Source organism: Pectinophora gossypiella, chromosome 3 (genome assembly GCF_024362695.1).
Source record: "Pectinophora gossypiella chromosome 3, ilPecGoss1.1, whole genome shotgun sequence".
NCBI lineage: Eukaryota > Metazoa > Arthropoda > Insecta > Lepidoptera > Gelechiidae > Pectinophora > Pectinophora gossypiella.
Window position 1 is genome coordinate 8904060 of NC_065406.1, and position 26884 is coordinate 8930943.

General features: G+C 36.7%; 4 protein-coding genes and 2 long non-coding RNA genes across 7 annotated transcripts in view; 4 read left to right on the plus strand and 2 right to left on the minus strand.

Annotated features, from left to right (window-relative positions):
* Positions 1-5136, plus strand: part of LOC126382287 (EF-hand domain-containing protein 1-like) — a gene marked incomplete at its 5' end in the record, with an annotated part of 58234 nt that extends 53098 nt beyond the window's left edge. The window contains 5 exons of the mRNA XM_050032104.1: positions 472-632; positions 1333-1541; positions 2125-2329; positions 3020-3181; positions 3480-5136. Of these exons, the coding sequence (XP_049888061.1) occupies positions 472-632; positions 1333-1541; positions 2125-2329; positions 3020-3181; positions 3480-3746 (1004 nt within the window). The remainder of the gene's footprint in view (positions 1-471; positions 633-1332; positions 1542-2124; positions 2330-3019; positions 3182-3479) is intronic.
* Positions 5137-5285: 149 nt separating this feature from the next.
* Positions 5286-12233, minus strand: LOC126381871 (probable Golgi SNAP receptor complex member 2). The gene is made up of 4 exons (XM_050031409.1): positions 11974-12233; positions 11727-11832; positions 11206-11392; positions 5286-7584 (listed from the first exon to the last, which is right to left on the minus strand). Exons 1-4 carry the CDS (start codon positions 12105-12107, stop codon positions 7376-7378), a joined length of 636 nt encoding a protein of 211 aa, XP_049887366.1. The 5' UTR covers positions 12108-12233; the 3' UTR covers positions 5286-7375.
* LOC126381858 (multiple C2 and transmembrane domain-containing protein-like) overlaps positions 8920-26884 on the plus strand; it is a 44819-nt gene continuing 26854 nt past the window's right edge. The window contains exon 1 of one of the 2 annotated variants that reach the window (XM_050031383.1): positions 8920-9368. In XM_050031383.1, coding sequence (XP_049887340.1) covers positions 9364-9368 — 5 coding nt within the window. In that variant the 5' untranslated portion in view covers positions 8920-9363. Of the gene's footprint in view, positions 9369-22541; positions 22612-26884 lie in introns of those variants that run through there. The other variant, XM_050031381.1, reaches the window with a different exon arrangement.
* On the plus strand, positions 12785-13745 carry LOC126381867 (neuronal membrane glycoprotein M6-b). Its single transcript, XM_050031404.1, has one exon. The coding sequence runs from the start codon at positions 12942-12944 to the stop codon at positions 13689-13691; it is 750 nt and encodes a 249-aa protein (XP_049887361.1). The 5' UTR covers positions 12785-12941; the 3' UTR covers positions 13692-13745.
* LOC126381873 (uncharacterized) lies at positions 17830-20255 on the plus strand. Its single transcript, XR_007568990.1, has 4 exons — positions 17830-18470; positions 18847-18999; positions 19108-19195; positions 19497-20255. It is a non-coding gene; the product is annotated as an uncharacterized LOC126381873 (long non-coding RNA).
* LOC126381874 (uncharacterized) lies at positions 20320-21654 on the minus strand. Its single transcript, XR_007568991.1, has 4 exons — positions 21331-21654; positions 21057-21248; positions 20561-20626; positions 20320-20481 (listed from the first exon to the last, which is right to left on the minus strand). It is a non-coding gene; the product is annotated as an uncharacterized LOC126381874 (long non-coding RNA).

A 26884-nucleotide genomic window follows, 5' to 3' on the forward strand; every position in this document is an offset into this window, starting at 1 on the left:
TAGTCCTGAATATAGACTCTGGTAAATTATGCAACATGTAACCATCCGACCGCTCATGCCCTGTGAAGCAACAACAAAGCAACTTCTGAGCCTATTGAGTGAACATACCTAATAACGACATAAGCTCATGACCATATTCTCAATAGGGCACCTATTGCAACTTGAAATGGTACCCACGGTTCACCGAGCTTTCTGTCACACCAACGCATAATTTATTTATTTTATTTTTACAGTTTTACATTCAGCCATTACAGTAAAAACCAATTCGACTGACTCAATCACTTAAAAGACATAAGAATTATTATTATTTAACTAGAACAATAGCGAAATGCCACATCTATGAATTTGGCCACCGAACAGCTGTACAGGTCAACGTCCGGGATGTCCTGGGCGTTAAGCATCCGCATCGCGCGAGTAACCGGTGAGTACCAACCAAGATAATGATATAATAACTACGGTATTGGTTCGAAGGCGCGGTGATTCCGGTTTTCAAGCACCGCTTCAAGATCGTCGGGTGCGACCTGTACGTGTACCGCTACATGAGCGCCAACCCCGACAAGTTCCCGCCTGACGTCATTGACAACGTGCGCAACTACCACATGCGCGAGGGCAACCTGCATGACGAACTTACGGTTAGATATCCTCCAAACATAAACCTATATCTACTTATTTAAATCATCATCTCCGTTATCCCGTTTCTCGCGGGGTCCGCTTACCTAACCTAAAGATCTGACAGGTCCAGTTTTTACTGAAGCGACTGCTTGTCTGACCTTTCAAACTAAAACTTTAAGCCACCTTATTATATGATAAGTCACATGCCTCCAAAAGGCATTTCTCGCTAATGTGGGTTTCCTCACGATGTATTCCTTCACCGCTGAGAAGGAGATAATTATTTATAATCATAATATGAATTCGAAAACAAATTTTAAAATCATTAGTTCAGGGTCGTGTTGGGATTCGAACCTACGACTCTCACAATGAGAGTCAAGCGTTCTTCCAACTCGGCTACCACGGCTCACCTACATCTATTTAAATAAACACAGTTATTTTTATGTAAAAATCCATTTCAATAAGCACAAAAACAACAGGTGTGTCAATGTATGTGTGTAATGTTCACCAACGCACCTGGCATTAGCGCCCATGCCAAAAATATATTTTTTAGAAAAAAATAAAGTAGTTAGTACCACGTAAATATCGCGTGCGCGTACGTCAAATTTCAGTACAATAGGGGCATGTACGGGACCTAATATTGTATTTGTACGTAGGTCATCCTTATAAGTCAGAGTACCTACTTAGTTCACGTTCAATTGAGTGACAAGTGACGAGTTACAGGCGGCTGCCCGCGAAGAACAAGCAGCGGAGACTCGTGCGCAGCTGGCCAAGATCGGCCAGTCGGCCGTGGCTGAGCCGAGTGCGATGGAGAAGTGTCTAGCAGCCCTGGACGTGGTGGAAGGCAGTGCCACCCCCGCCAGGCCGCCTACGCCGCCGCAGACCACGGAGCGCATATCCTACGACGAATCCTTGCGCATAGCCAGGACCAGGTACATACTGTTTGTGAACTCCATTTTCGAAATTACTCACTTGTCTAGACAGGGTGCTAGTGACACCGAACAAATTACTGAGAGGGATGATTCAGTTCATCATTCTAAGTAAAGTTAATATCAAGTGGAATTTTCCATCGTAAAAGTATGGGATTTAAAATAATTCAACAAAAACAAAAAAAACATCATTCAAATTAACTCAGTATCATGAGTTGAATCATCCCCCTCAGTACTCAGTACCGTACGGTGTCTCTAACAACCATTTTTAAACGAATTCGTGACTAAACGAAAAAGGACAAAAATAAGATACATGTATTACATAAACTCACTTCTATTTCCCAACGGGGTAAGCAGAAACTATGGAATGCCATTTGCTTCCTCCACATTCATCAATCGTTTCATATACCCACGCTGGTTCAGAATAGATCGAACTACTAGATACGTAGATAAGTACGTATAATTACTACAGTCGGTGCCCATTTGTCTAATGAGATCGTTGGTCATCAACCCTTGAGCATAGCTCTTCTTCTGTACCCGTTTTGAGGCACTCAGTGAACATTGAAGCCTTTAAATACATTTTCAGCAAAGCATCTGCCGACGACGTGTTGCCACTGAAAGGCATATTGAAGTCGGGGGCGCCTCGCGACGACCACCAGAAGGTAGTATGCTTCAGTGGCCCGGAGATCGCCACGAAGAAGCAAGAGAAGCCCAAGTATGCGGTGTACCCGCCGGGTGAGCAGCCTCCCTACGACGAAGATCCCGACTTCTGCGACCGCTATAGAGATCCGGTAAGTAATTTTTGCCTTACTAAAAATAGATTTTAAGCGTAGCAGGAAGAGAGGTCTTCTTTCTATGCCCTCCCAAATAAGTCCTCGCGTACGTAAGTTGTCTTTGATTGTACGATTTTGAGATCTTCACGATTGCTATCGTAAATATCGAGCGTAATTGTTACGACAGCATTCTTTACTATAATTCAAATACATTAAGGAAAAAATTTGTTTTTTTATTCTGAACACGTATGTATGTCTTTACCGAATCACCTTTGACCTAATAACTGATCTACTCACGTTATCGCTACTACACACTAGGGAATACAATCCCGATCTCGCGAGATCTCGTCTAGGTTTTTCGAGATCAATTCCGAAGCATAATATGAAGAGATCCCATTCGAGATTAACGGGATCGAGCGAATCTCCTTGAGTTATGCTTTTTGTTTTGATTATGCTGATTTCCAAAGAAAACTTAATTATTTAGTTAGTAACATAGAAATTTGGTTGGATTAACCTCACTACCACAAACAAGCAGTTTTCATCGTTTTCAGCCATCCTAACTTTACATTTTTTTATCCCGAAATCCGGATCCCGAAAATTTCGAGATCTCGTGAGATTGATATCTCCAATCCCGCGGGATTTCGAATTTGCAATCTCGAGTGGGGATTGCATTCCCTACTACACACACACTACTTATATACTTAACAGGGTGCAAAGGAGCGCGCAGAAAGACGCGCGAAGGATGAGTGCGCGTATGACATCGTTCCCCCCACCGTACACCACGGCGGTAGCAATTACGAGCCGGACCCGGACAAACAGAAACAACACTTCCCCGGATACCTCGGAACTTATGGCGTGGATTGCAAGGAGGTAAGCACTTTACTAAGTAGGTTTTGGGGTTGGTGTATGACAAAGTGGCCTGTCAATCCGCAGCGAAGCTACCGCCCGCCTACTGGTAGGACACACCTACGCTTTATACATTATAGGCCATTTCAAGCTCTTCCGTTTAATTTACACGATCTGTGACACAGGCAAACAACAATGCATAATAATGCGTGCAATTCATAATAGTGCTTTGAAAGCAATAGTTTTTGGAACAACATACCTAATTTCAATTTAACGTCAATAAAATTTCACATCGGTATCAATCATACTTTAAAAATTCCAGGTTCCAGAATACATGCGTCTCCCGTCAGACGCATATGAAAAGGTCAAGCATTTGCGGAAGGAGGTGCCGGACATCTCGCCGGCCGCTGTCCGGGTGGCGGAGCACCCGCGAGAGCCTCCGCCCCCGGTGGACACGTGCGTGAACCCGCCGCCAGCGGCCACGGGCCCCTGCGCCCCCAGGAAGGAGGAAGACGTGGCCTTCGCGTGCCCTCATGTTGAGCCCATCCTTCCCTGCTGTGACCCCGAAACAAGAGACACTAAATTGTAGGACGATAAGTTAGACCAAAATTTTAGTGCCTAGGATGTTTAATAGTTCAAAATTTTGACAAGGTTTTTGTGCCTGCACTTGCAAGCTCTATTGTCTCTTTGTAGACACTTCTTGCAGAAAACCAACGACAGTTAGTCCTTTATTAGAAATCGTAAAATGTTAATGAAATAAAACTGAATTTATGACACGATTAGATACTTTGTGTATATCAGGATCGCGGGTGTATTTCTCAGATCAGCCTAAATATATTGCAGTTATTTGGTACCTTCTGTGTACTTTTACGTACCTCTCCTGAAAATCTGTGTACCTACGTCCATACAATGATATTTTGAATATTAGGTACACCCGCCATCATGATGTCAGAACCGCGGGTGTACTGTTAACCAATATATGTACCTTAGTACACTGTTTAACTACAGTTGGTACCTTTTGTGTACCTCAAGAAACAAGTATTAAACAAATAAAATACGGTATACTTTCTGAGAAATTCCAAAAAAAACTTTTTTTTTGCACTGTGATTGTGCAATCAATACAAAAGTACCTACCTCAATTTTTTTTCTGATTCGATTCCCAGTAAGCCACATTTGTGCCTACATGTTTAACGCGGTGTTTCTGGGTTCGAATCCTGGTATAGCCAAAAAATAGTATACATACAATGTTGAGGCTCTGGGTTCGATTCCCGGTAAGGACATAATAGTAGATGTTTAATGTGGAGGTTCTGGGTTCGAATCCCGGGATGGGCATAGTAGTATATGTTTAATGTGAAGGTTCTGGGTTCGATTACTGTTTTTTTTAAGTAAAATAGTAACGACGTAAAAGAGAAAAAAATGTTTTTTTGAAATTTCTCAGAAAGTATACCGTATTTTATTGGTTTAATACTTGTTTCTTGAGGTACACAAAAGGTACCAAATGTAGTTAAACAGTGTACTAAGGTACATATATTGGTTAACAGTACACCCGCGGTTCTGACATCATGATGGCGGGTGTACCTAATATTCAAAATATCATTGTATGGACGTAGGTACACAGATTTTCAGGAGAGGTACGTAAAAGTACACAGAAGGTACCAAATAACTGCAATATATTTAGGCTGATCTGAGAAATACACCCGCGATCCTGATATACACAATAATGAATACTTAAGTTTGAATCTCGTACCTACGCTCAAATAAAAGCTATTAAAAAGCGTTTATTATTTATATGAATAACTTTGAACTGTTCAAACTTTAAACTTTAGAATTTGATACTTAGGTACCAACTTTATAAATTACTTATTAAAATAATATAGGTAGGTAATGACTACACGACTTAACAGGGTTTTCGGAAATGTGGTTTTTATTGCAGGTAGCAAAATTTATTATTACTATAAATAAAAATATTCATTTTCCAAGTTGTTTTTCTTCATTGGTGTAAGATATAACATTCATGTCATAAAAGGACCTACGTGCTTTAACAACATTGATCACCTTGACGTTTTAGTACTCGATCTACAGGATATATTTATAGCAGTGGTATACTTTGTTATAAGAAAACACACCATTTAATAAAATATCAATAGAATTTATTTATTTATGTAACTTAACGAGAAATTATTTATACACTTTTATACAGGATCGCACACTTAAATAAGGAACAAGACGCAATGGGAGTAAATAAATAAATAAAAAAAAAAATACAAAATTCTAACACTATCTAGATGTGATATATTATATGATAAAATGAAGGAATGTAACATACAATATAGTAGCAGTACAATAATAAAATACAGCATTGTTTTAAGTTTACGCGGTAAAAAAAAGTTTACACGGTTATTATCTTAATTATAACACATAATAACGGGGTTCCCGTCATCCCGTGATCATGGCACTTGCAAGTGTCAAAATATCGGTAGTCTCATATCCCTGCTTTAAACGCGGTAGGAACCCGTTATTATGTGTTTTAATTAAAATACAGCATGTTCACAGTAGTAGGTACAATAGGCATAATACAACTATTGGACGCCCGACCGCTGCCCACATCCGCACTAGGATCTAACCTGTATTGTGGAAGCCGATACGCGTCTCGGTGTGTGAAAACATAATTTTCCTAAACTTACAACAAACCATTTTACGTCAATTTACATTACCGTATTGCAGAGTAATCGAACTACACCATTCCGGTTTAGTTTTGACTGTTTAGATTGTCAGATTAATCTAAAAATGTTATTATTCTGTGGTCAAAATCCCTTAACGTAGGTTTTACTATCTAAGTCTTCCTCGTGTAGGGTAGGCCAAAACATAGAATGGGGTCATAATGATAAAATTACAGTCATGAGCAATATCATATACCCACTTTAGAACCCTGTCGCACTATCATATTTCACATTTAATGAGACTTACGGATTAATTTGCAAAAAACTTAATGTGACATGGTTTCAAAGTGTATACATATTACTCGTGACCGTACATACAGTCCATCTGAACTTTTACACTAGTGTTCATGAAAGTTTGTGATGTAAAAAAACAAACATACAGGGTTACAAAATTCTCCGTAACCCCTTAAGTCACAAAACAACGTCCCTAAATCGTAAAAGTAGCATAAAAAATCGTAGAATCATTAACCTTTTATATTATACAGTTGTAAACTTTTTACAAGTACCTATCTAATTATTATGAAATTTGCGTATGACAATGAAAAGTTCATCACAGTTGATCAGAGCGTAATCATTGGTTGGGGTTTAGCTATTTCGGACATAGGTACAATCAAAGAGCAAAAGTTCAGTCACTGTCATATTTGTAAACAGTGGCGAAATTATGAACAACTAGTTGTTATAAAATTAATGTTTTTGTATTTGTAGGTGTTTTTGGTCTATTACAGGAACGACAGGAGGTCTTAAGTGCAACCAGTTAATTTATTACTTTGCAAGAAACTGATTGGACTTTTGCAGCTTATCGTACATTAACAGAATATTTACATAATAACCGAGGTTCTGAAAAAAAGGATGCCAAGATTACGACTAGTAGGATATATGAAATGTGATCTAAAATATTATGCCATCACAAGTGAAATATAATCAGAATAGTAGACTATCTTCATATAAAATACTTGACTCTCGCAGGTTGTGTTACTTTTCCTATCTGCGTAGGATTTATTATGATTTTTAATATGACTTCCCTAGCTACGTTCCCAAAACACAATATAGATGGCTCTGTCGAGATTTAACGTGTTAATTACCTATTTCCTCATTACCCGGGTACATCATTTCAAAAATACAATGCAATGGCAGAAGCATATATATAAAAATAATTTTGTATTTGATATTAGGATCAGATTATGTATATAATTATGTTGCTACCTATATTGCTTCTCTTTATTTTCATCAGAATAATAATGGGTCGAAGATGTAATTGTGCCTGCGTGTAATAAAAAGGGTCATCGTTTATACCCAAAAACAATTATGAACAAAGAAACACGATGCATATGTCTGTTATCCACGAAATTTGCAGGAAGGAAAATCTTTACAACGCCATCTGTGTTGTCTTTGAGGAACGTGACCTGGAAAGTACCTCATTAATACAATTCTTTTATTGTCTGAAAATTCTGGGTATATTTTTGTGTATAAAAGTCATATATTTAATATGATAGATACACTACGTCAGGTATATGATGACGAGTACTATAACAGCGATGGTAACAAACATGCCTCCGATCAGTACGTATTTGTCTTGCGCCACCCGTCGTTCTATAAGGGAGATGGTTGCGTTGGACAGTCCGAGGGTGTTGGCCAAGTCGATGAGCCTCCTGTGCGCGCCCTTCAGTGTCTCCCTGTTGTACTTCAACGTGTCCAAAATATTGGATCCTGTAAAGAAGAACAGGAATTCTAAAGGTATAGCCCACTTGCACGACTCTGCTCCAACATCGCTCCTACCCAACACCGCCCTAAACAGAAGCAGCGGTCGACCACCGAGCAGTCTGATGGCGGGCTTCCTGACACTGAACTATGTGTGAGCACTGAGCAGAAAACTACGCGTTAAAGCCCATAGGTATTTGTGTTACTCTGTTAGCAGTCGTGAAAGTGGGCTATGGCCTTTAGAGCCTATTTTACGGTGGCTGATGTCTGATCGCCTATCCGGTGAATAAGTGTCTAATTCCGGTGCTGGAAACGCTGGCAATCCAAAACCGGGAGCTGGTCCCAGTTTCCCCTTTTCTTATGATAATATATTCTTATGATAGATAAACTTTGCTGTATAAGCTTTGAATAGGCAAACAATACCTACTGCCTATTAATAGGTATATATATATGTGTGTGTGTGTGATAGCAATGGTAATGGACTCTGTACATTCGCTAATAAAAAAGAATAAAAAATAAAGCTTTTCACTTTAAGTGATGTCACCTGGTGGTCAAAGTCTACTATTCGATGGACTTAGGTTCGTTGGTTCGTTTAAGTGACCGGAGCGAGTGGTCAAAGTCCTTTACAAGGACAAAGTGTAATGACTAATGAATTAACATTTACTCACACGAAAGAAACACGTGCGATATTTAGGATAGGTAATATCAAGGTTCCTAACAGGGCCTTTAAGACACACAATCCAGAAATCCCGTATCAGATTCTACTAACACCTTAACTTTCTCAGTAACTAGGAGGTACCTATATCTACAGTAAGTATTACCTAATAAGATCTTTAAAAAACAATCCATTCTCAAGTTGGCCGGTCCGCGGAGGTCCGTGTTGCTATTAAGGAGGTAGGTTAAACTTTAAAGTTAGTCAAACAAGATTTGACGATTTTCCGCTACAAATTGTAGGTCATACGCATTACTTACCAAAATAACTAAAAAAAAACATAATTAAAAGCTTTCTAACAAAATTGGGAAACGAAACTTAAACAGTTTTATAGGTGCAGGAGGTTTATCTTTCTTTTACGTAATACATAAAAAAAGACCTTCTATGTGTCTTTGAAGGCTGGCACTGGCTTTTACATTCGCGAATGAGCTGTCAAAACTCAACGACCTTTTTAATGCGACTGGAATTTTACGAATATTAATTAATAAAACTTAGGTACCTATGTCTTTTGAAGGTAAATCCACATCGGAAGGCGAAATATAAAAAAGAATAAAATTTATAAGCAGAAATAGTTAGCTCACCTATACGTCTAGTAATTAACATAACAAGTTTTGATTTTCCATCACTCGTATACCGTTCAAGGTCACAAAACAGGAAGAAATTGAACTAATGCGTTTACCGCATACTGCGAGATACAATAACACTGATTAACTCCCATTTGCAGATGAGTTTATTTGAGCAGAACACGAGTAACATTGTAACAAGTCATCTCCGAAGACAATGGAGGCAGCAGTAGTTAGCGCGGCTAAGATACGTGTAATTATTTGCCCGAGCAGAAGTGCCGTGGGCCGGATGCCGAGACACCTCGCTGTATCGCTCCACTAAAACTTAGTCATATCTGATCACATTAACCAACTGCCCGTATCTGTTTCATATCATATTATGTATTCTACATAACAGGTATTTTAAAAACTACTAGTTCTCCTCTTTGGACAAAAAAACATTTAAGATCATGCCAGTCATTAGTGCCTGAGACTTCACCTTGTTCGAAAAGACTGCGTCTGATTTATTACAAAATGTGGTAAGTGTTTTAATTTCTCTTATCTTTCGATATTTCTTGAATTTTGTGCGGGTATGTGTCGGTCATAAAATGTTTTAGAATAAAAAAAAAATCATTCGACTCGATCCTCGAGTTACGGATCTTTGCGTTTACGTTGTTTATTTATGATTTGTTTTGTTATTAGAAGTGTCAATTACTGACGTCAGCAATCGTTTGCGTGCGTGCCTATTTACGCAGACAACGTCTCTGTATAGACCAATTCGATATTTAAATATGACAAAATTACAAAGTTCCAAATAGCGAATAGTTTGTAAACAAATATGGCGACGATGCGTACAATCTGTCAAATTACCACAAACTAATCTCAGCTGTATCACAAACGCAATAAGATTTGATTTTAATACAGACATCTATATTTTTATTGTATGAAGGTGAAGGTGGGTGTTTGAATCGTAAGGTCACTGTCACTAAACTCGAACTTTGTTCTTTGATTTACTTACGGGGTAGTTAGGAGACTAGTGGCCAGGTGCTGTAATTACACACTTCACTGTAACTGGCACTCTTGACTAACATTTATTTACATACCTACCAGAGTACAATTAAAACGTGAGAGTAAAAAAAAAAATTTACTACCTTAAAACACGCAACAATTTCTTGGGAAACTATTACTGATAATCTCACAATGTGACGCTCACTCTGTTCTACAGCGTACTATCTTATGCAGGGTATTTAAATACCTGCCAACTACCTATCGAGATATACCTATTAGATACCTACCTACCTTAGCTACCTTATCAGTTGAGTAGGTATCTCACGTAGACGTATTGCTTTTTAATTTTATACGAAACTATATCTAGTAAAATTATATAAATGTAAAGAAACTTTCAATAACCTTTAATGTACTTAAAATTATTTTAAGTAGGTACATAAAAGGCATATAAATATTCCAGTTCAATACAACCTTACCGATATGTGGCGCCATCTACCGTGAAATAGCAATATCATTTGTTATTTTAAATAAATTATGTTATTTATTATAAAGCATAAAATAAGGTAAAACAAAAAACTATCAAAAAAAATCTTTATCAAAGTAATAGACTTGCCTATTTTAGTACTGGATTGATCAATTGGACAGAATCAGGAGTTTAGGTTTAGGTTATCTTGTTAATGACTTGTGGCTTTGCTCATTCAAACAGTATATTAAGGCGTGATTTATGTATGAAGTAATACAACAAAACCTGGAGACCCAGGTATTCCACTTCAATTATTCCACAGATATTTTTTTTTAACTATAGGCTCGAGTTACACTACTATACTTCTCAAATATCCGCTTATAGATAGATACATTATTACTTAATACTGTATTTATCATAACATAACATCACGCCTGCATCCCCAAAGGGGTAGGCACGTATATAATATATAAACCCATTCCTCCCCCAGCTATGTTTAAGTCCTATGGAAACGGGGGGTGAGGCTATTGCCATTAACCAAGCACTAAACCTGAAATTGGGTAGTTTCCTAGGTCAGAAATAAATTATCAAATTCTGATTACTAAATAAAACAGATCTAAAGGTGACAAAAAATGTTTTCTTTTTTCTATTTAACTTATTTGTGAATTTTAAAAAAAAGTGCGACATTTCATCATGTTTTTCTATGATTTCATAGGTTGCTTTTTTATACAAATTCCATAGTAATTTCGTGTTTTGATTTTTAGTAAAAACTAACTGATTTGACTAGTTGGAAACTACCCTATTCATGTGATATCAATTATCTATAATCCAACCCTTATTTCAAACAGTGGTGTAGAGCTTGAGACACTGGAGCGTAAATCACACAATCATGTACTGAAACTTACCTGTATGTAACATTTCATCAACATTCCGATGGGAATTCTGCAAAGAGTTTTGTTCTTGGGCCAAGTAGTCTACTGTAATTGCAGTGTGGTCACTGCCAGGTCCAAACCGCCTGCTAAGCAACTGTTCTCGCTCACTCAACTCCTGTTCTCTCCTTCGTCTTTTGTTCTGAGCGTTATTTAGTGAAGCCTATATAAAAAAAATACAACAAATATAATATTATTAGCAGTTACTGTGTAATAATAATAATTACAAGGAGATTGTAAATCTAACAAGGAGATGTAGTTGCAAGTACAGAGATTATCTGTCATAAAGACCAACAGGAACCATTACCTAAACATAAGAGTCACCTAAAATAATCTTTCTTAATTTGAACAAGTCTACTGATATTAAGAAACCATTTTTACACAGATGTAGATGTCTACATCTGTCTAATACTACCTATGTAGTATTTATAAATTAAGAACTTATTTTAGTTAAAATCTCAGAGTGTGGCATCCTACTTTAAAAGTTTCTAGTGTACCTGTATATGTCTACTGTCATATTTTAACTGGTCAACTCTCATCTTCGCCATTGGCCTTTGATTGATAGGTGTTTTAAAAACATATATGTCTAATTTCTCGCAGTTTCTGGAAAAGATAAAAGTTTTATTATAACATATGTTAAGGATACGTGTTGTTAAATCTACCGAAATATATATTCTAATAAAATCAAATAAAATTATTGGATATATAGGGTGTTTCCTAATAATTCATAGAAGGGAAACTCACGCATTAACTGCATTAATTTTCGCCTGTATTGCATTTTCAATATCTTCTCCGTGAATCGGATCCTTCTCGAGCTTCACGAACAAATCGGATATCTCTTGCAGTAACTGGTTTGTTTGATGATATAGTGCTTCCATGGTGATCGTGAATAATATAGAAAGTTTCTAAACTACTAATGTATATCAGAATTATAGATAAAATACTAATAATTAAATTAATTCGCGTACAAAACACTCGTCGTCGGCAATTATATTTTTTTTTATATCATTCGTTCAGAAACCAACCGACACATTGTCAGTTGGTCCGATTAGTACTATAAAAGTACAAAGTATTATTAATAAGTAATATTAATAAAGGAAAGAACATCTATAAAATAACAATGTATAATAAAATACACAGTTTTTTAAAATTAAAACTTATTTAAATATTTTTACTCACATTTTTGTTCGCAAAATATTATTTTCATGTCACATTATTTTTATTACAAGGATTAGGACCAACCGACAGCCGGTCACCGATTTCTGAACGTTATACTGATCTGTCACTTTAACGTTTGACGGACGTGGATATTTAGTGCTGCTCGTAACTAATACTACTCATATTTCCACCTAGTATTTTTGCCTGTTAACGTATTTATATTTAATGATTAATCCATTTAATAAGAGTTTTTAACTAATAAGTCATCAATTAAACATAAAAAAAGATCATATGAAAACAGAATGGGTTCTTTTTACGTAAAATGATATTGAGTACATTCTATTTTTTTTTACAGTTTAGTCGTTTATCCTATGGAGCTGATATTAGTAATTATTACTGGTTCAACTCTAATTAGATCAACTGTAAAAGAAAAAAAAAGTTTGACTCACTCGATTCGTTTCGACTTTCTCTTTTGTGATTTTATTTATGAAATAATAAGTGGTTTCAATAACAGTGAGAAGTTATTTTATTGATAAAGTGATAGTGCATACACAATGGGTGACGGGTGCCAAAAATGTCTAACGCGAGTGCCTCATGCTACTCTCATAGCAACCATTATGTGCTGTTTGGGCGTGGGGGTATTTTGTGGAACCATGTACCGAGGATCCGCTCTTTCGATACTTATGTTTGATGAAGTATTCCACTTCCGACTAATATGGATCGAAGCCCTGCAAATGATATTCATAGTGGGTAGCGCCTGTATGGCCGCCCTGGGTTTCATGTTGCTATGTTTGGGTTGCTTAACGACAGGTGCCACTAGACAAAAAGTGTACCGGGCATGGAGGGCCCGTGTCGGCGGTAGAATATCCTGTGCTGTATTCATGATCATCACCTACATTCTGACATTCACATGGATTCTGCTGCTCGGATTCTTAGTCATAACGACATTTCTGTTTACTATATTCTGGAAACTTTGTTCGAAACCGAAAAATATCGAACTGTTGACGTGTATCGACTTTACGCAATTCGATTTCATGTTCCCGTCAACGGTCAAGCAAGAAGACATGAAAATATGTGAGGCGCACAAAATGAAATTATTCTGCAAAGATTATGTGGAAAAGGCAGAGTTTATGTTCATTCTAGCGATGGTTTCCTGCATACTTGTTATCCTGAGCTTAGTGCACTATTTGATGTGCTTGTCTGCAAACTATGCACATATTCGGGATCATGAGAAGTTCCAAGAACTGCAGGAGCTTCAGTACCTCACCAACCCTGACCTGCATGCATCCAAAGATCGCTTCTAGTATATGGCCCGCGCACCTCTACTGCGCTCCCTAGAGGCATCTACGAAAATGTGACATTATTCTTAAGATGCACTTACTAGTTAATTCAAGATACACAAGTGTTCACTGACAAAAAAATTATAATTAAAAGACTGATGTCCAGTGAATGAGGTCAACGATTTACCAATTTAACATTGGACAGTGCATTTTACATATCTAAATTGAATGTATTCCTTATTGCATCCATTGTTCATATTGCATCCACTCATTGTAAATTAAGCTTATGACAAACATTTTAACATTCCTAATATACTTTTAAAGAAATATACTTGGAAATGATACTTTATGATACATCCTTGAAGAGCATAGACGAGGGTGCTTAAAAGTTTTGTCATTCATTATATTGGTGTCATGTCCATACATTTCTAACTAGAATAACTTTTATTTGTATAAGATTATACAATCAGTTTTGGTACACTATATTTGTACTGCTCTATTAAGTTCACAATGTATTACTTGTATTAACATACATATTTCTAAATTTTGTTCAGAAATGAATGTTCAAAGCCTAGTACAACACAGATTAAAATTTAAGACACCATTAGATAAGTGTGGATAAGTGACCTGAATTATTTGATTTGTCCAAATATTAGAGACTGAATATTTTGCAGCTTTATAGGTAATATTTTATTAATCTACTAACCCATCTTTCTTTACACTTGACTTAAAATGCCATGTACATAACTGTGACAAAAAGTGGGCAGCCACTGAGCCTAAATGCAAGAAATTATAATGCTTATAATATGAACTTTTTATATAAATATTATTATACACATTTGTGTAGACTATGAAAATGTTTGAACACTAGCTTAAGCTTAAATATTTTTTTAAATAGAGAATCTAGAAAATATTAAATATTGGTAGCAAAGTTTGTTATGTTCTATTATGCTAAAGCACAATTATAGCTTGTTATATTATGCATGTGTTGCAACTGGTTTGTAGCAAGTTTGGAAGTATTATTTATAAAATATTGATACCTTATACCCAATGCTGGGTAAAGGCCATCTCTGTAGGCCAACAGCCTTGAAATATCTTATCACATACAGCCTATATTCCATCGTCTTGTGTAAATTAGGAGAAGTGATAAGAATTGTAATCCAGCTGCAACTCATTCGTTTTTTTATTGATTGTGATTGTAATAATTACTTAAATGTTTGCTTATTATGTAGTGGCTCGTAAAATTAAATAAAATTCAAAATCAACAACACAATAATAAGTTCACGACTATATTCTCAATTGGGCTAGTCAGCATGTCCTTCGCAAGAGTAACCACGCAAAAAAATAAATCTAAGCTAATATTTTTCAAATAAGCCATTTTTATCTGCAAATGCATTTATGATAAGACAATAAAATAGGTTACGTGATAGGTACTATGTTTTTTGCGCGTAACATTCAATATTCAGTATTTGGATTAAGACAAGTGTACGTATTTTACCACCTATTACTTATTTTTAAATGTATGATAGCGCGACAGCGAAATATTGAAAATCTAAATATTATGTTAACTGTAAACAACACGTGCGGCTAGCAAACAAACAACACCTGCACTTGTTTACGACACCTTCAGCCAGAACAAGCTTATAAAAATTTAAGCCTCTGAGTCTGTCGAAAAGTAAAATCACTAGAAGCAACAACCAACAAATATCAAAAACAAGCCACAAAATAGCCTCTGAGTTCATCGAATATTTCTGAGACTGGAACTGCTGCTAATCCAAGCAACTAAAGCCTCTGAGTTTGGCAAACGTCCCTTTCACCGTGATGTTGTTGAAACAAGCTATATTTTTGGCCGCTGAGTTTGTCAACTGAACTTTCAACCAGAACAAGCTTATAAAATTTAAGCCTCTGAGTCTGGCAAAAAGTAAAAACTATTTGGTTGATTAACATCTTCACCCATTTTAATCCGATCTTTGAACAAATAACGGACTAGGAAACTATTATTTTTTAATTTGTGAGATCGTATCGATGGAACGATATAGACTTACAACTGGGCGTAACAATGCAATTTAAAGAATGAACAATTCGATTATTGTTGAATTTGCCAATTGTGAGCTCGTGTCGATGCACCGATATAGACTTACAACAACTGACTTAACAGCACAAATACTTAATTACAAATTGAATATGCTACTACAGTGAACTAAAAGATACCCTTGTTTCAGAATAAACGCAAGCTCAGAGCACGAGCTGCGTATCAGTATGGCCGTGATAGCGCGACAGCGAAATATTGAAAATCTAAATATTATGTTAACTGTAAACAACACGTGCGGCTAGCAAACAAACAACACCTGCACTTGTTTACGACACACGTGCAAGGTACGGTAGTGGGGACAACCCTTATAAGAAGGCGAGCCGCACGAGTTGTACCATTCTTGTGTCGAACTCCGTACAGAGAACATCCAATAAAAGTAATCCGTGACAGTGAGCCATTGTTTAACTGGCGCTATGCGTCCTCCACAAAGGTCATTGTTACCTTGGGATCAGAGTATAATATTCGTACTCTAACATGTATAATTAAATTTTGTACTAAGTATTTAGTATAAGTTTTACAATTTAGTAAATGTTCGTTTTTGTACTTGTTTTTTTTTTTTAATGACTTGACTACTTAACACTTTACATTTGGACAAAATTCGCATAATGAAAAAATACATGTGTTAGTAAGACACGTGTATGTACCTACTCACTCGTGAAAACCGGAATTAAGTTATTGCTGTTAGCAAACATTAATTCGCACGCAGGAACAAGACTTGACGTCAAAACATCTCTATAGACGAAAAAACAAATTACCTACTTAAAAAAAATCGCAGTTTTACGTGTCTGAGAACAGCCATTACCTACTGCTTGCCCAGTTCAATGGCTTTCAGTGGTCTTAAACGTTAAAAGCACGAACTAAGAGACGCACACATCCACGAGAGAGAGAAGGAAAACGCAACATCGCCATAATTCCAGTCGGGGCGGGCAGTGTCAAGATATCACAAGCAGAACTATAAGCAACTGGGCGTCTTTGGTTTTACTTCAATCGAAAATGACGAAATTATTCTCAAATAAAGTTTAGTGACCGTATAGATAGTAACACTAAGTGACCAAAAACATCAGCAATACCTTGACTGTCACTATTTGCTTCTGACTGTACCTAGGATCATATAATCCATGTTTACGATGTCTAAGCATTTAAATTATCTCGAGACTTAGCCCGCTAACCTGCGCGTGCGTAGACGAACTGGCTCGGGTCAATACCAATTAAACCCATTACTACGTGGAGTCATGGAGCTGGTGTGCTGATTGCTAACATAATGTGTAATTATATCATTTGCACATGACTTGTGAACTTGCTACGTGGTTTGCGCACATTGCATATAAAAATGTCCTTTTGATATATACCTAAGTGTATTTCTGTACGACCTTCGTACTTTCCATTGATGACTAACTGGTTTCATATCAGATACGGATTACCAGAAGTTACATTGAATTGTCTGTTTGCGTATCCTGTGGTTGCACAAGACATGCGAGATTTGTGTTTATTTTCCATCACACTGAAGTGACTATGACTAATCGTAATCAGTATTCGAACTAAACTGGTTCCAATAACTGTGATTCATTCAGAAAATGTACTTTTACCCCACAGTTACGAAATTGGCGTAATTACCTAAAGATCTAATGATGATATACCTAATTCAGTAATCGTTGAATTCTAATGACTTGCTCTGCCTACTCCGACAGGATTTGCGGGTGATTCAAACTATTATTGATACAAAATCATCATATAATACCTATGCAAACGTTGTATTGAACATAAAAGGATTGTCCCTATTATCCTTATATCTTTAATACAGCAATATATAGGTGAATCAGGTATTATTCTACTACTGACATGCAAAATACCTTCATGCAATAGATTGTGATCGGCATAACAAAAAACAATAAGACCTTAACAGTACGTGTGTAGGTACATAGGTAGGTACTTGTCCTTTTTCCTGAACGGAAATATTGTAAAGCAGCACAAGGGCTTACGGATAAAACTTCTTTTACGTTGCTGACCAATATGTCTGTGACCCGTGACCATGAGAGAAATGAAGGTCCAGCAGTGCAATTCTGTAAGGTAATTTTTGAAACTCGCATCTGAATCCGCGGTGAGTTTTTGTTTTGGCATTCTGTAAGACATGTACTTAAGTTGAATGCACACTAGCGACACAGTTGCGAGTACGGCGGCGAGTCGAACTAAAGTTGATGCGAGATTTTGACGTTTTTAGTATGAGATGACAGATGTATCCGCATTCTGTAAGGGTGATTCCCCGTTCACTTCGCTATTCACTTCACTTACGAACTCGATTTGATCTGTCAAATAAAAAGTTGATGTTCGTCGAGTGAAATTAGTTATTTGCTGGTGATATCGTGTCTAATAAGACTCAATAAGTTTCAATTAAGGTAATTTAATAGATTAATGTTTAAAAAACTTTAGTGTAGTATTTTATCTGGTGCTAGTGTACATGTTTCTTCTGTTGAAAATCGCTCAAATGTTTTTATTATTAAAGTGTTTATTAGAGGAAGCTCATACTTTGGACAATTTTGAGTTACGTCGACAAGCCTATGAAATTCGTAGTCTGTCTCTATTGACCCGAGATGATAACTATGTCAGCGTATATAGTCTTTCGAAGCAATTAATCGACCAACTCGAGCTTGAGTTGCTCCCTATAATAAAAAAGTACCAAACGTCGAAGAAAAGGACTTACAACTCGTATTAAGGTGAGAAAATTACCTATCTATCTAATACCTCCTACCTATCAAATAAATTATCGTTATTTTGTTAAAATAGATTGATAGCATACTATTCCACACATATTGTGTACCTTGTCATTTTTGGCTAGTGGCAGCTACTAAACATTATAAAAGAAAATGTTCGGACCTATTTGTCCCAAACATCTGCATCCTGCTGCATAAACAAAGTGGTTAAGGTACTCAACAATCCGAACATGATGAAAAAGTATATAAGGTTTCCCCAAAATATACAAGAAAGACAAATATTAAAGAGGAGATTTATATTTGAAGATTTTTGTGATAAAACATGCGTTGAAACCCTAATACGAGTACCCACTATCTACTTTCTTGTATTGAATTACAGGTTTCATGAAAAATTGACAATTTCAAGATGACATTGGCAGCATTGATGGCACTCTCGTAACTTAAAAAGACCGGCTGAGCATGAAGAGCGCTTCTTCTGTCGTAAGAATTATCATGCTAGGATGTGCAATTGAAAAAATATCATGTGCAATTGGTAAGTGAATTAGAATCTCTTGTCCCGCTTGATCAAACATCTTAGAGGTTCTCAAATTATTATTTGATGATCATCTCCCTAATCTTAGATTAAGTACCTATTTTTTAGATTACAGATGACAGTTTTATTTTTAATGAAGATGTAAGAGATCACTTAGAGGCTTTGACAAATGCTGGTGAAGAAATTGTTTTGTTTGGTAAGTTTTTCTTTAGTAAAGATATAATATATTTATAAAAGTGATAAAAATAATTATAAGTTGGCCCTTAACAAATCTATTAAAAAAGTTTTTAGATTTATTTAATAGGATACAGAGTATCTAACTGAAATTCTTTTCTAGACCATTCATCAGCTATCTAAATGCAACATTTCTCGTGGTTTACTGTATAATTCTGTAAAAGCAGCAACAAACTTACGTTTCAGTTTTATTAGTAAGGAATTCCTTACTAACAATTGGTTTAAATATTTAGTAATAAAGTTGTATTCTTCATATATTTCAGGTGGTTCTGGATATGCTGAGCGGGCTAACCTTATGACACCTATAAATAATGCCCCAGACAATACTCCTGAAACATATTATAACATGCTTGCGCAACTCCGTAAAACGCCAAATGGTTTGTTGAAGACGCTTCAGGTGTTTGTTAGTACACAGGGTCCTAGACTATCATCCTGATAAAGTTGAAATGCATGTTGTATTCTGCATAACGTGTTCAACCGGGCTGGAATGGAGGTAGTTAATTTGACTGAAGATGAAAACCTAGAGGAAGCTCAGGTGGCAGCCGAGACACAGAGAAGGCAACGTGCCAAATCATGATAATTTAAATGTTGGACGGTCGCAAAGGCCTCAAAGGACAAAGAAAAAAAAGTCAAAGATCTTGTGAATAGATTGTGGTGATCGCGTCGACGTTAACTCCACCTCAGTGTGAGAAGAGTAACAGAACCTTAGGACTAAATATTTTAATTATCTATGTAGATCTAGTTATAGTACATACTAAGGAATAACAGGTAATTTAGAGGTATAGGTGAGTGTGTTGTTATCATACAGAATTACCTACTTTGTGTAATGTTATACAATACAATTGTATATAATAGGCTATTATTACTTTAGGGTCTGCTATTAACTTCAAAATTGTATTTTATGAATAAATAACAGTTTTTTATTATTATTTATATTTAGTACTAAGAACATTGAAAAAAAAAAGATTGTAATATAAGCAAAACCAGAAAAGAAACAACGAATAATAATAATATAACGTATAATAATCTACTTTAAAACTTGAAAATATAAAATTACAATTTAAATACTTATTTATTTGACCCCAGTTCAACCTAATAGCTTCTGCTAGCGCATTTAATCCTTCCTCCACTGCCGCCACAGCGTTAGCGGCAATTCCGTCTCTCTCAATGCTGCGCTTCATCATGGTCGCCTTGACCGATGCATTGGGCCGCTGAATTTCTAACTGCTGCTCTTCAACTCACTGAAATCTGTAAGAGTAATAGTAGTTTATTTCAGCACATAAATGTAGTCAAAATAACATTAGATCAAATAAACTGAAATACGTACTTCTGAATGTCCACTGCTTTGTATTAAAGAGTGAGGCTGGGGAACCAATTGTATTGGGTCTGATTGCTGAAAATAAAATCATGTACTTTATTATTATTATTTTAGTATAATAACGACGAACACAGCTAATTTAATAAAACTCTGACTAAAAATAGCTGGATTCCCAGTGGGCATCTCCAGTACCAAACCCTGAACCCCTATACAAAGCCACTATCCGTTCCTCCAATGCAAGTTCAGCTACATCCTCCACCCCACCACCAGTCCTACGTCTAGCTGCAGCCTGTGCTGCTACTTTTTTAACGGCACGTTTTTACTCAGACAGATAATATATAAGTTTAAAGTGTTTAGAATGCGTTAGTAGGTACATTGTTAATGAATAAATTGCAGAGATTGACAAACTCAATAAACAAGCTACGTTGAAATTCAATTTTTTTTACATTTGAAATGCTTCAAGAACAGTATTCCGGACAAGAAATATTAATATTAACATACTCACTTTGGTCCACTGCTTGTATGTTTTAATCGTCCCACCCATATTATTGAGCCGCTATGACTAAACTTCCTAGTGCTCCACTCTCTGGCATATTGAGTTTTTGAAAAACCCTTTGCCAGATCTGGGTTTCTCTCCAGGAAGTCAATCATTGCTTCTATTAGGGCAAAGGACAGATGGGATGAGCGCTCGCTTACACTGAAAAGATTTTTGTTTTTGTTACAAAACAAAATAATTCCAGTCAGTAAGAGATTAATTTTAAGTAAAAGAATAAACTTACTTCATTATCCCGTTTCAAAATATGTCCACACGCAGCCAAAACACCACAATCTATGCACCAAACCACTTAAAAACATATAAATGCACTTGAAATTCCTCAACTTTGTTTTCAAACATTCGTACAAAACTTTTTTTTAGCTTTGAGTTATAAAAATGTAAGCATAGACTCAATGCTCATTCATCCAAAAGAATTAAGTTTATGATTAAAAACATTATAATTTAACTTATTAAGGCTTGAGTAATTTAAATTCGAGTACAGAAACGTGAATAAAATCATCCAAATTATAGTTCTTTGGCAGAATTTCATTATTTTAGCTAAAAACAATAAATCGGTTATTACCGATTGGTATCTTCTCATTAAGCGCCAATCACTAGTTACTCGAAAGATATATCGAAGCTCACTTCACTTCGCAAGTGAGCTAGTGATGTTTACAGAATACGAAATCAAGGTCAGGTGAGATCGAATGCGAAGTGTAAGTGAGCGTCGAAGTGATAAGCGAGTTATTGTTCGAGATCTACAGAATCGACATACAGACAAGCGGCCCGGCCGCGACCGCTGGCCGGCGCATGCGCATGTAGTGCTACTGACCTTTCGATATTTCCCGCTTCATACAACATTATAGATCGAATACGGAGTTAACGGACTTTAAAAAGGACTTCGAAAATATATCTTTTCGGAGACGTGACATTGAAGCCTTTAACTTGTCGTGTTGAAGGTTTGCCCCTGTCGTCAACAATATTTTTTTTCTACTACTTAATACCCACTTGTAGGTATTTATTGGTCGCACTTACCTGTCACCTGGGCAGATTTAAACAATATAATCGAGCTTTTGTAAAGAACCTTCTTTGGTTGGATTTCAAGATCCGATGCATTTTTTGGCCTGTTTAAACGGGCCTTCTCGTATTTAAGTGTTAATAGTTAATAATTGTTATTATAATTAAAACGCACATTAAATTACGATCAGCCACAACTGATACTTTTTTATCGGTTTGCCTTGAAGTTCTGATACCAATTTTCTTATTCCAATGTCAAGTTATTTAAATAAGTAAACATTTTAGGTAGGTTCGCAGATAAAGTTGCTACGAAATTGATCTTTCCGTTATAGTATTTATAGTGCTGATTTCCAAGTATACAGCTGGGCCTAACCGGCTATAATGGCTAAATACATAAGTCTAGATATAGGTAAGGTTATAGGCAGATACCTACCAAGTCCAGTAATAAAATTCTTATTCTCTTAGTATTAAGTGATACATTGGAACTCATGTACGCGCCACTGCAATGGTAAGCTGCATTTCATTTTAATTGACTACAAGTTTATTTATCTTTTTATTTAGCAATTTAGGTATGCTCTCATTTTTCTAACAGAGCTTTCGTCGAAGGGAAATTCTTTGTAAGTACGTTGTCAACCACTCCCTGGCAGGTCGATGTTCCTACAGCACTTTACAATTTGCAAGGTTCCTTCTCTTTTTTAAACTTCTATTTTGTTGTGCCCGAAAAGGTATATGATGTGAAACTCTCCTACACCATCATCATCCCCCTACCACTATCCCGTTTTTCACAGCGCTTATCTAACCTGAAGATTTGACAGATCCGGTTTTTTACAGAAACGACTGTCTGTCTGACTTCCCAACTCGCAACTGGAAAACCAGCCCATACCTCCCTATGTGACCTAACCTGGCAAAAATACTATATATTCCTCCCGACCCGAGCACGTGATACCTAAACATTTATGATCCAAACATGAATTCGAAAACAACTTCGACAATCATTGATTTAGGCCTGTGCTAGATTCGAACCTGCGACCTCAAAGTGAGAGGCAAGTGTTCTAGCAACTGGGCTACCACGGCTTTTCTTTATACTCGTACCCCATCATAATATGCAAATAAAGAATATTGAATATTGTTTTCCCGAAAACCGTTCTAGAACCACTTTCAAACCACTAGACCCTTCAAACTTTTGTATTTTCTACGACCTCGGGTCTCCCGCAGTGCTTATGGAAGACATAGTCATAAGTCTATTATCATTAGGGAATGATGTTACTTATTCATTATTCTGGGAAAATATTAGCTGTGGCTCATGACGCACTTCGTGACCCTAGCGGAGTCGGTAGCGGTACATTGAAATCTGTTACACCCAGTTTATTAATGGACGTTTTAGATATTACGAGTCTAGTCCCCAAACTTATCACACTCACTGCTATAAGTTAGAAGCTGGTGGATATGTCTTGGCCAGATCTTAGAATTGATCATTTCATGACGTGCTCGATCATTTCATGAAATAGAATATCACATGTTGGCCACATAATATACCTAATGAAGTTTGGCCAAATCAATGAACACAAAACGTTTAACGATATGAGCAACTAAATGCATAATTACTTCATGATATGGCCAAACGTTAGCAATCATATCGTAAAATTAGTAACATTATCCACCGGTAGTGGCGCTGGTGTCGACTATATTTAAAACTTGATTGATATTATAATCGATGAATCAATGTAAGTAATTACACAATTTCCCATATCGAATAGGTAAATAATTTTGAACCTAAAAAAATAATCGACTATTCGCATTTTTGTTACACCATGTATGATGGACACCGCCTACATTAACGATATGGCCAAACGTTGATTGAAATATCATTAAACGTTGACGTCATCATGTAATGACCAATTATACGATCTGGCCACAACAGATATATAACCCACCCTCCCCCCCAGAGTACTGCGGGGCAGAAGGCAAGAGGGAAACCACTGCTCTATTTTTTCCTAAACAATAGCATGGAGTATGCTACACCGACAAGAGTATGGCTTTTAAATTAGTGATGATGATGAAATCCCCCACCCCTCCTTTCCCCTTCAGAATCCACACCAGAATCCCCCCGACCACAAACAGCACCAACACCCGCCGAACATATGTCCGACACAGCCTTGACAGTTTTTCTTTGATTTCCGTTCAAACCATATCTAATGAACCTAATTCAAAGGCTTGGTTATACCATTAACACTGAAAACTTTCTTCATACAAAAGACATTATCGAGAAATACGTACCTAACTACAGAACTTACAACATCGACCAATAGGTAGTCTCTTCTCATCGTGTGGGTTGTGAGGTAGAATACCAACCTCATCAACCCTGGTGTCAGGGTCATAATTGAGCCGCCAAAGGCCCCTGACATGGCTCACGTAACGATTACTCACTTACATAAAGTAAATAGTAACCGGGACCAACGGCTTAACGTGCCTTCAGAAGCACGGATCATCTTACTTTCGGACAATCAGGTGATCAGCCTGTAATGGGACCAAACTAGGGATCACAAAGTGATTTTTGTGATATGCCCCCACCGGGATTCGAACCCGGGGCCTCCGGATCGTGAGTCCAACGCGCAACCACTGGACCACAGAGGCCGTTATAGGTAGTAATAAATGGCATTTAGTAGTTTTAAAGCAATGACGCGGTAAGACAACTTTTTATGTTGGCTTTCGAACTTGCGGGCTCCTAAACAACTTCTCTACGTCATACTCAAACCAGTTTTGTGTCTGCGGTTGTTTTCATGTTACTTATTTTTTGTCCCGATTTTTGGCAAAGCTTTTAGCAAGTAAGTATCGAAGTGCACTCTTATTGCTCTCATGGTGCTTAAAATTGTCACAAATATTATATAACAATAAAGTTTTTCTTTTACAGAAGTCCTTAGGTATTTAAAAAAAATTGGACGAGATCTATTTTTTTCCCTTACTATACCTATACATACTTGGCCAGAGTATTCAGAGCTCCGTTTTATTTATCTTAGATATATAAAAAATACAGTATCCCTCTGACAGACAAACGGACAGACGCAAGAACGGTTTATTGATATAATCGGAAGCTGGCTCTGTTCAGAACACGAATAGTACATTAAATTCACATTTCGTTTGCTAAATATATATTTATGATCGACATAATATTAGTAGATGTTTCTGTTTTTATTGACCCCGATACCGACCCCGCCGGCGTGGTCGACGATTTCCCCCAATCAGCGCTTATCGCTATCGACCCGCTAGAGTCGATTAATTCTTTCAAATATTTTTCCTCTCAGACGACACCCTGAGCCGAGGTTCGCGCCCAACTGGGCACCCTCAGGCCTGTTATCTTAAACTTTGTACCGGGTGAGAGCCTTCAGCGTTCCCCGTTTGTCCGGCCAAGTAGTTAAGCCATCTGCGGCCAATCTACAATAAGTCAGGTCAAAAAAAAACTGATTTTATTTGTTTGTGGTTGATTATTTGAGAATTATGTCAGGATTGAAGCATAGTCTCTGCTTAACCCGATGGGAAATACGCATGAGTTTATGTACGATCGAGTGTGTTTGTTTCTAATTTTAAATAAGTAATATAAAAAAAAAACACATCAAAAAGTAAAAAATAATCAACATCGGACTTATTCCTGGCAAATAAGAAGTTAGGAAGAACGGCTTTATTGACTCTACTATCTAGATATATGAAATCTTTATCTAATACTTCGTATAACAAGGTCTAATTAAGTTATCTTACATAATTTAAATTATCTACAATATAAACATTATTCATACTTTGTACGACAAACATCGCTGTCCAATTAAGTAAGTACAATAGAATTGGGTCATATAAACGGTTTACCCAATATGATCTTTAACTTCTGTATAATCCAGTGATAGTCGGATGCGGGCTAACTAACGAACCTTGTTTTTGTTAAAATTTTCTCATTTTGTCTGACCTCTATGACCTCGACCCTTGAGGGTATTATGTTCAGTGGAGTAGTTTATTTTCATACGATATCAAATTCCCTTCCTCTGATAACAGGTACCATTTGCCTATAACGTTCATAAGTTATCAACTATATGAGTTGCGCTAATCGCTATCGATCGGTATTACAATTATTATGCAAAATAAACGTGCTACTGTTCAGTTCACTCTCTCTTGTCTAAGCTATAACAACGTGTTTTATCTCCATAAAATACATCGGCAGGAAATTACTCAATCCATTGTGTTGATTTATCAGTTATTATTATTTCCGACTGTCCTGAAGGGCGACCGTTTCGGCAGAGTAGGAGAGGTTTCTTAAGAAAAAAAAACACATACACACACAGGACGACCAGAGACGACCTTATTATACTCTAAAACCTATGATATCAATCTCGTTTGATCACTATGGTTTTGTAAAGTAATATTAATTAAGAACGTCTACTTCTGGATACTAATTTAAATTATCGAAAGTTCCATAAGCCAATTGTCTACAGTAAATTTTGTGCATTTGTGACGTGAAAACAAATTACAATGGTAATTTATGCGATTACTTACTGTCCGCACAATTTCAATAAGAATGACAGTATAAATGTCGCGCGGTCGTCTGAGGGACATGTTTTTTGGTTGGAAATATAGTGTTATCATTTTGTGAAGAGTCGTGAACAGTATGTGTGAACGTGCAAGACGTTTTTTGTAAATAAAAACAAAGATGGCAAGAACCGCAAGGTGGAAATCCCTGGTGTGACCAGCGAGGCAGGCGCGGACTCGCTAATTCAGTCATTTGTGTACCTTCGCGA

Excerpts from the sequence above, each read along its gene's own strand:
- LOC126381871 (XM_050031409.1), bottom strand. The coding sequence starts at position 12,107 with ATGGAAGCACTATATCATCAAACAAACCAGTTACTGCAAGAGATATCC. Across the intron at positions 11,833-11,973 it reads AAAATTAATGCAGTTAATGC|AAACTGCGAGAAATTAGACA; the intron begins GTGAGTTTCCCT and ends TATCTTTTCCAG. Across the intron at positions 7,585-11,205 it reads TGATGAAATGTTACATACAG|GATCCAATATTTTGGACACG; the intron begins GTAAGTTTCAGT and ends TCTTCTTTACAG.
- LOC126381867 (XM_050031404.1), top strand. The coding sequence starts at position 12,942 with ATGGGTGACGGGTGCCAAAAATGTCTAACGCGAGTGCCTCATGCTACT.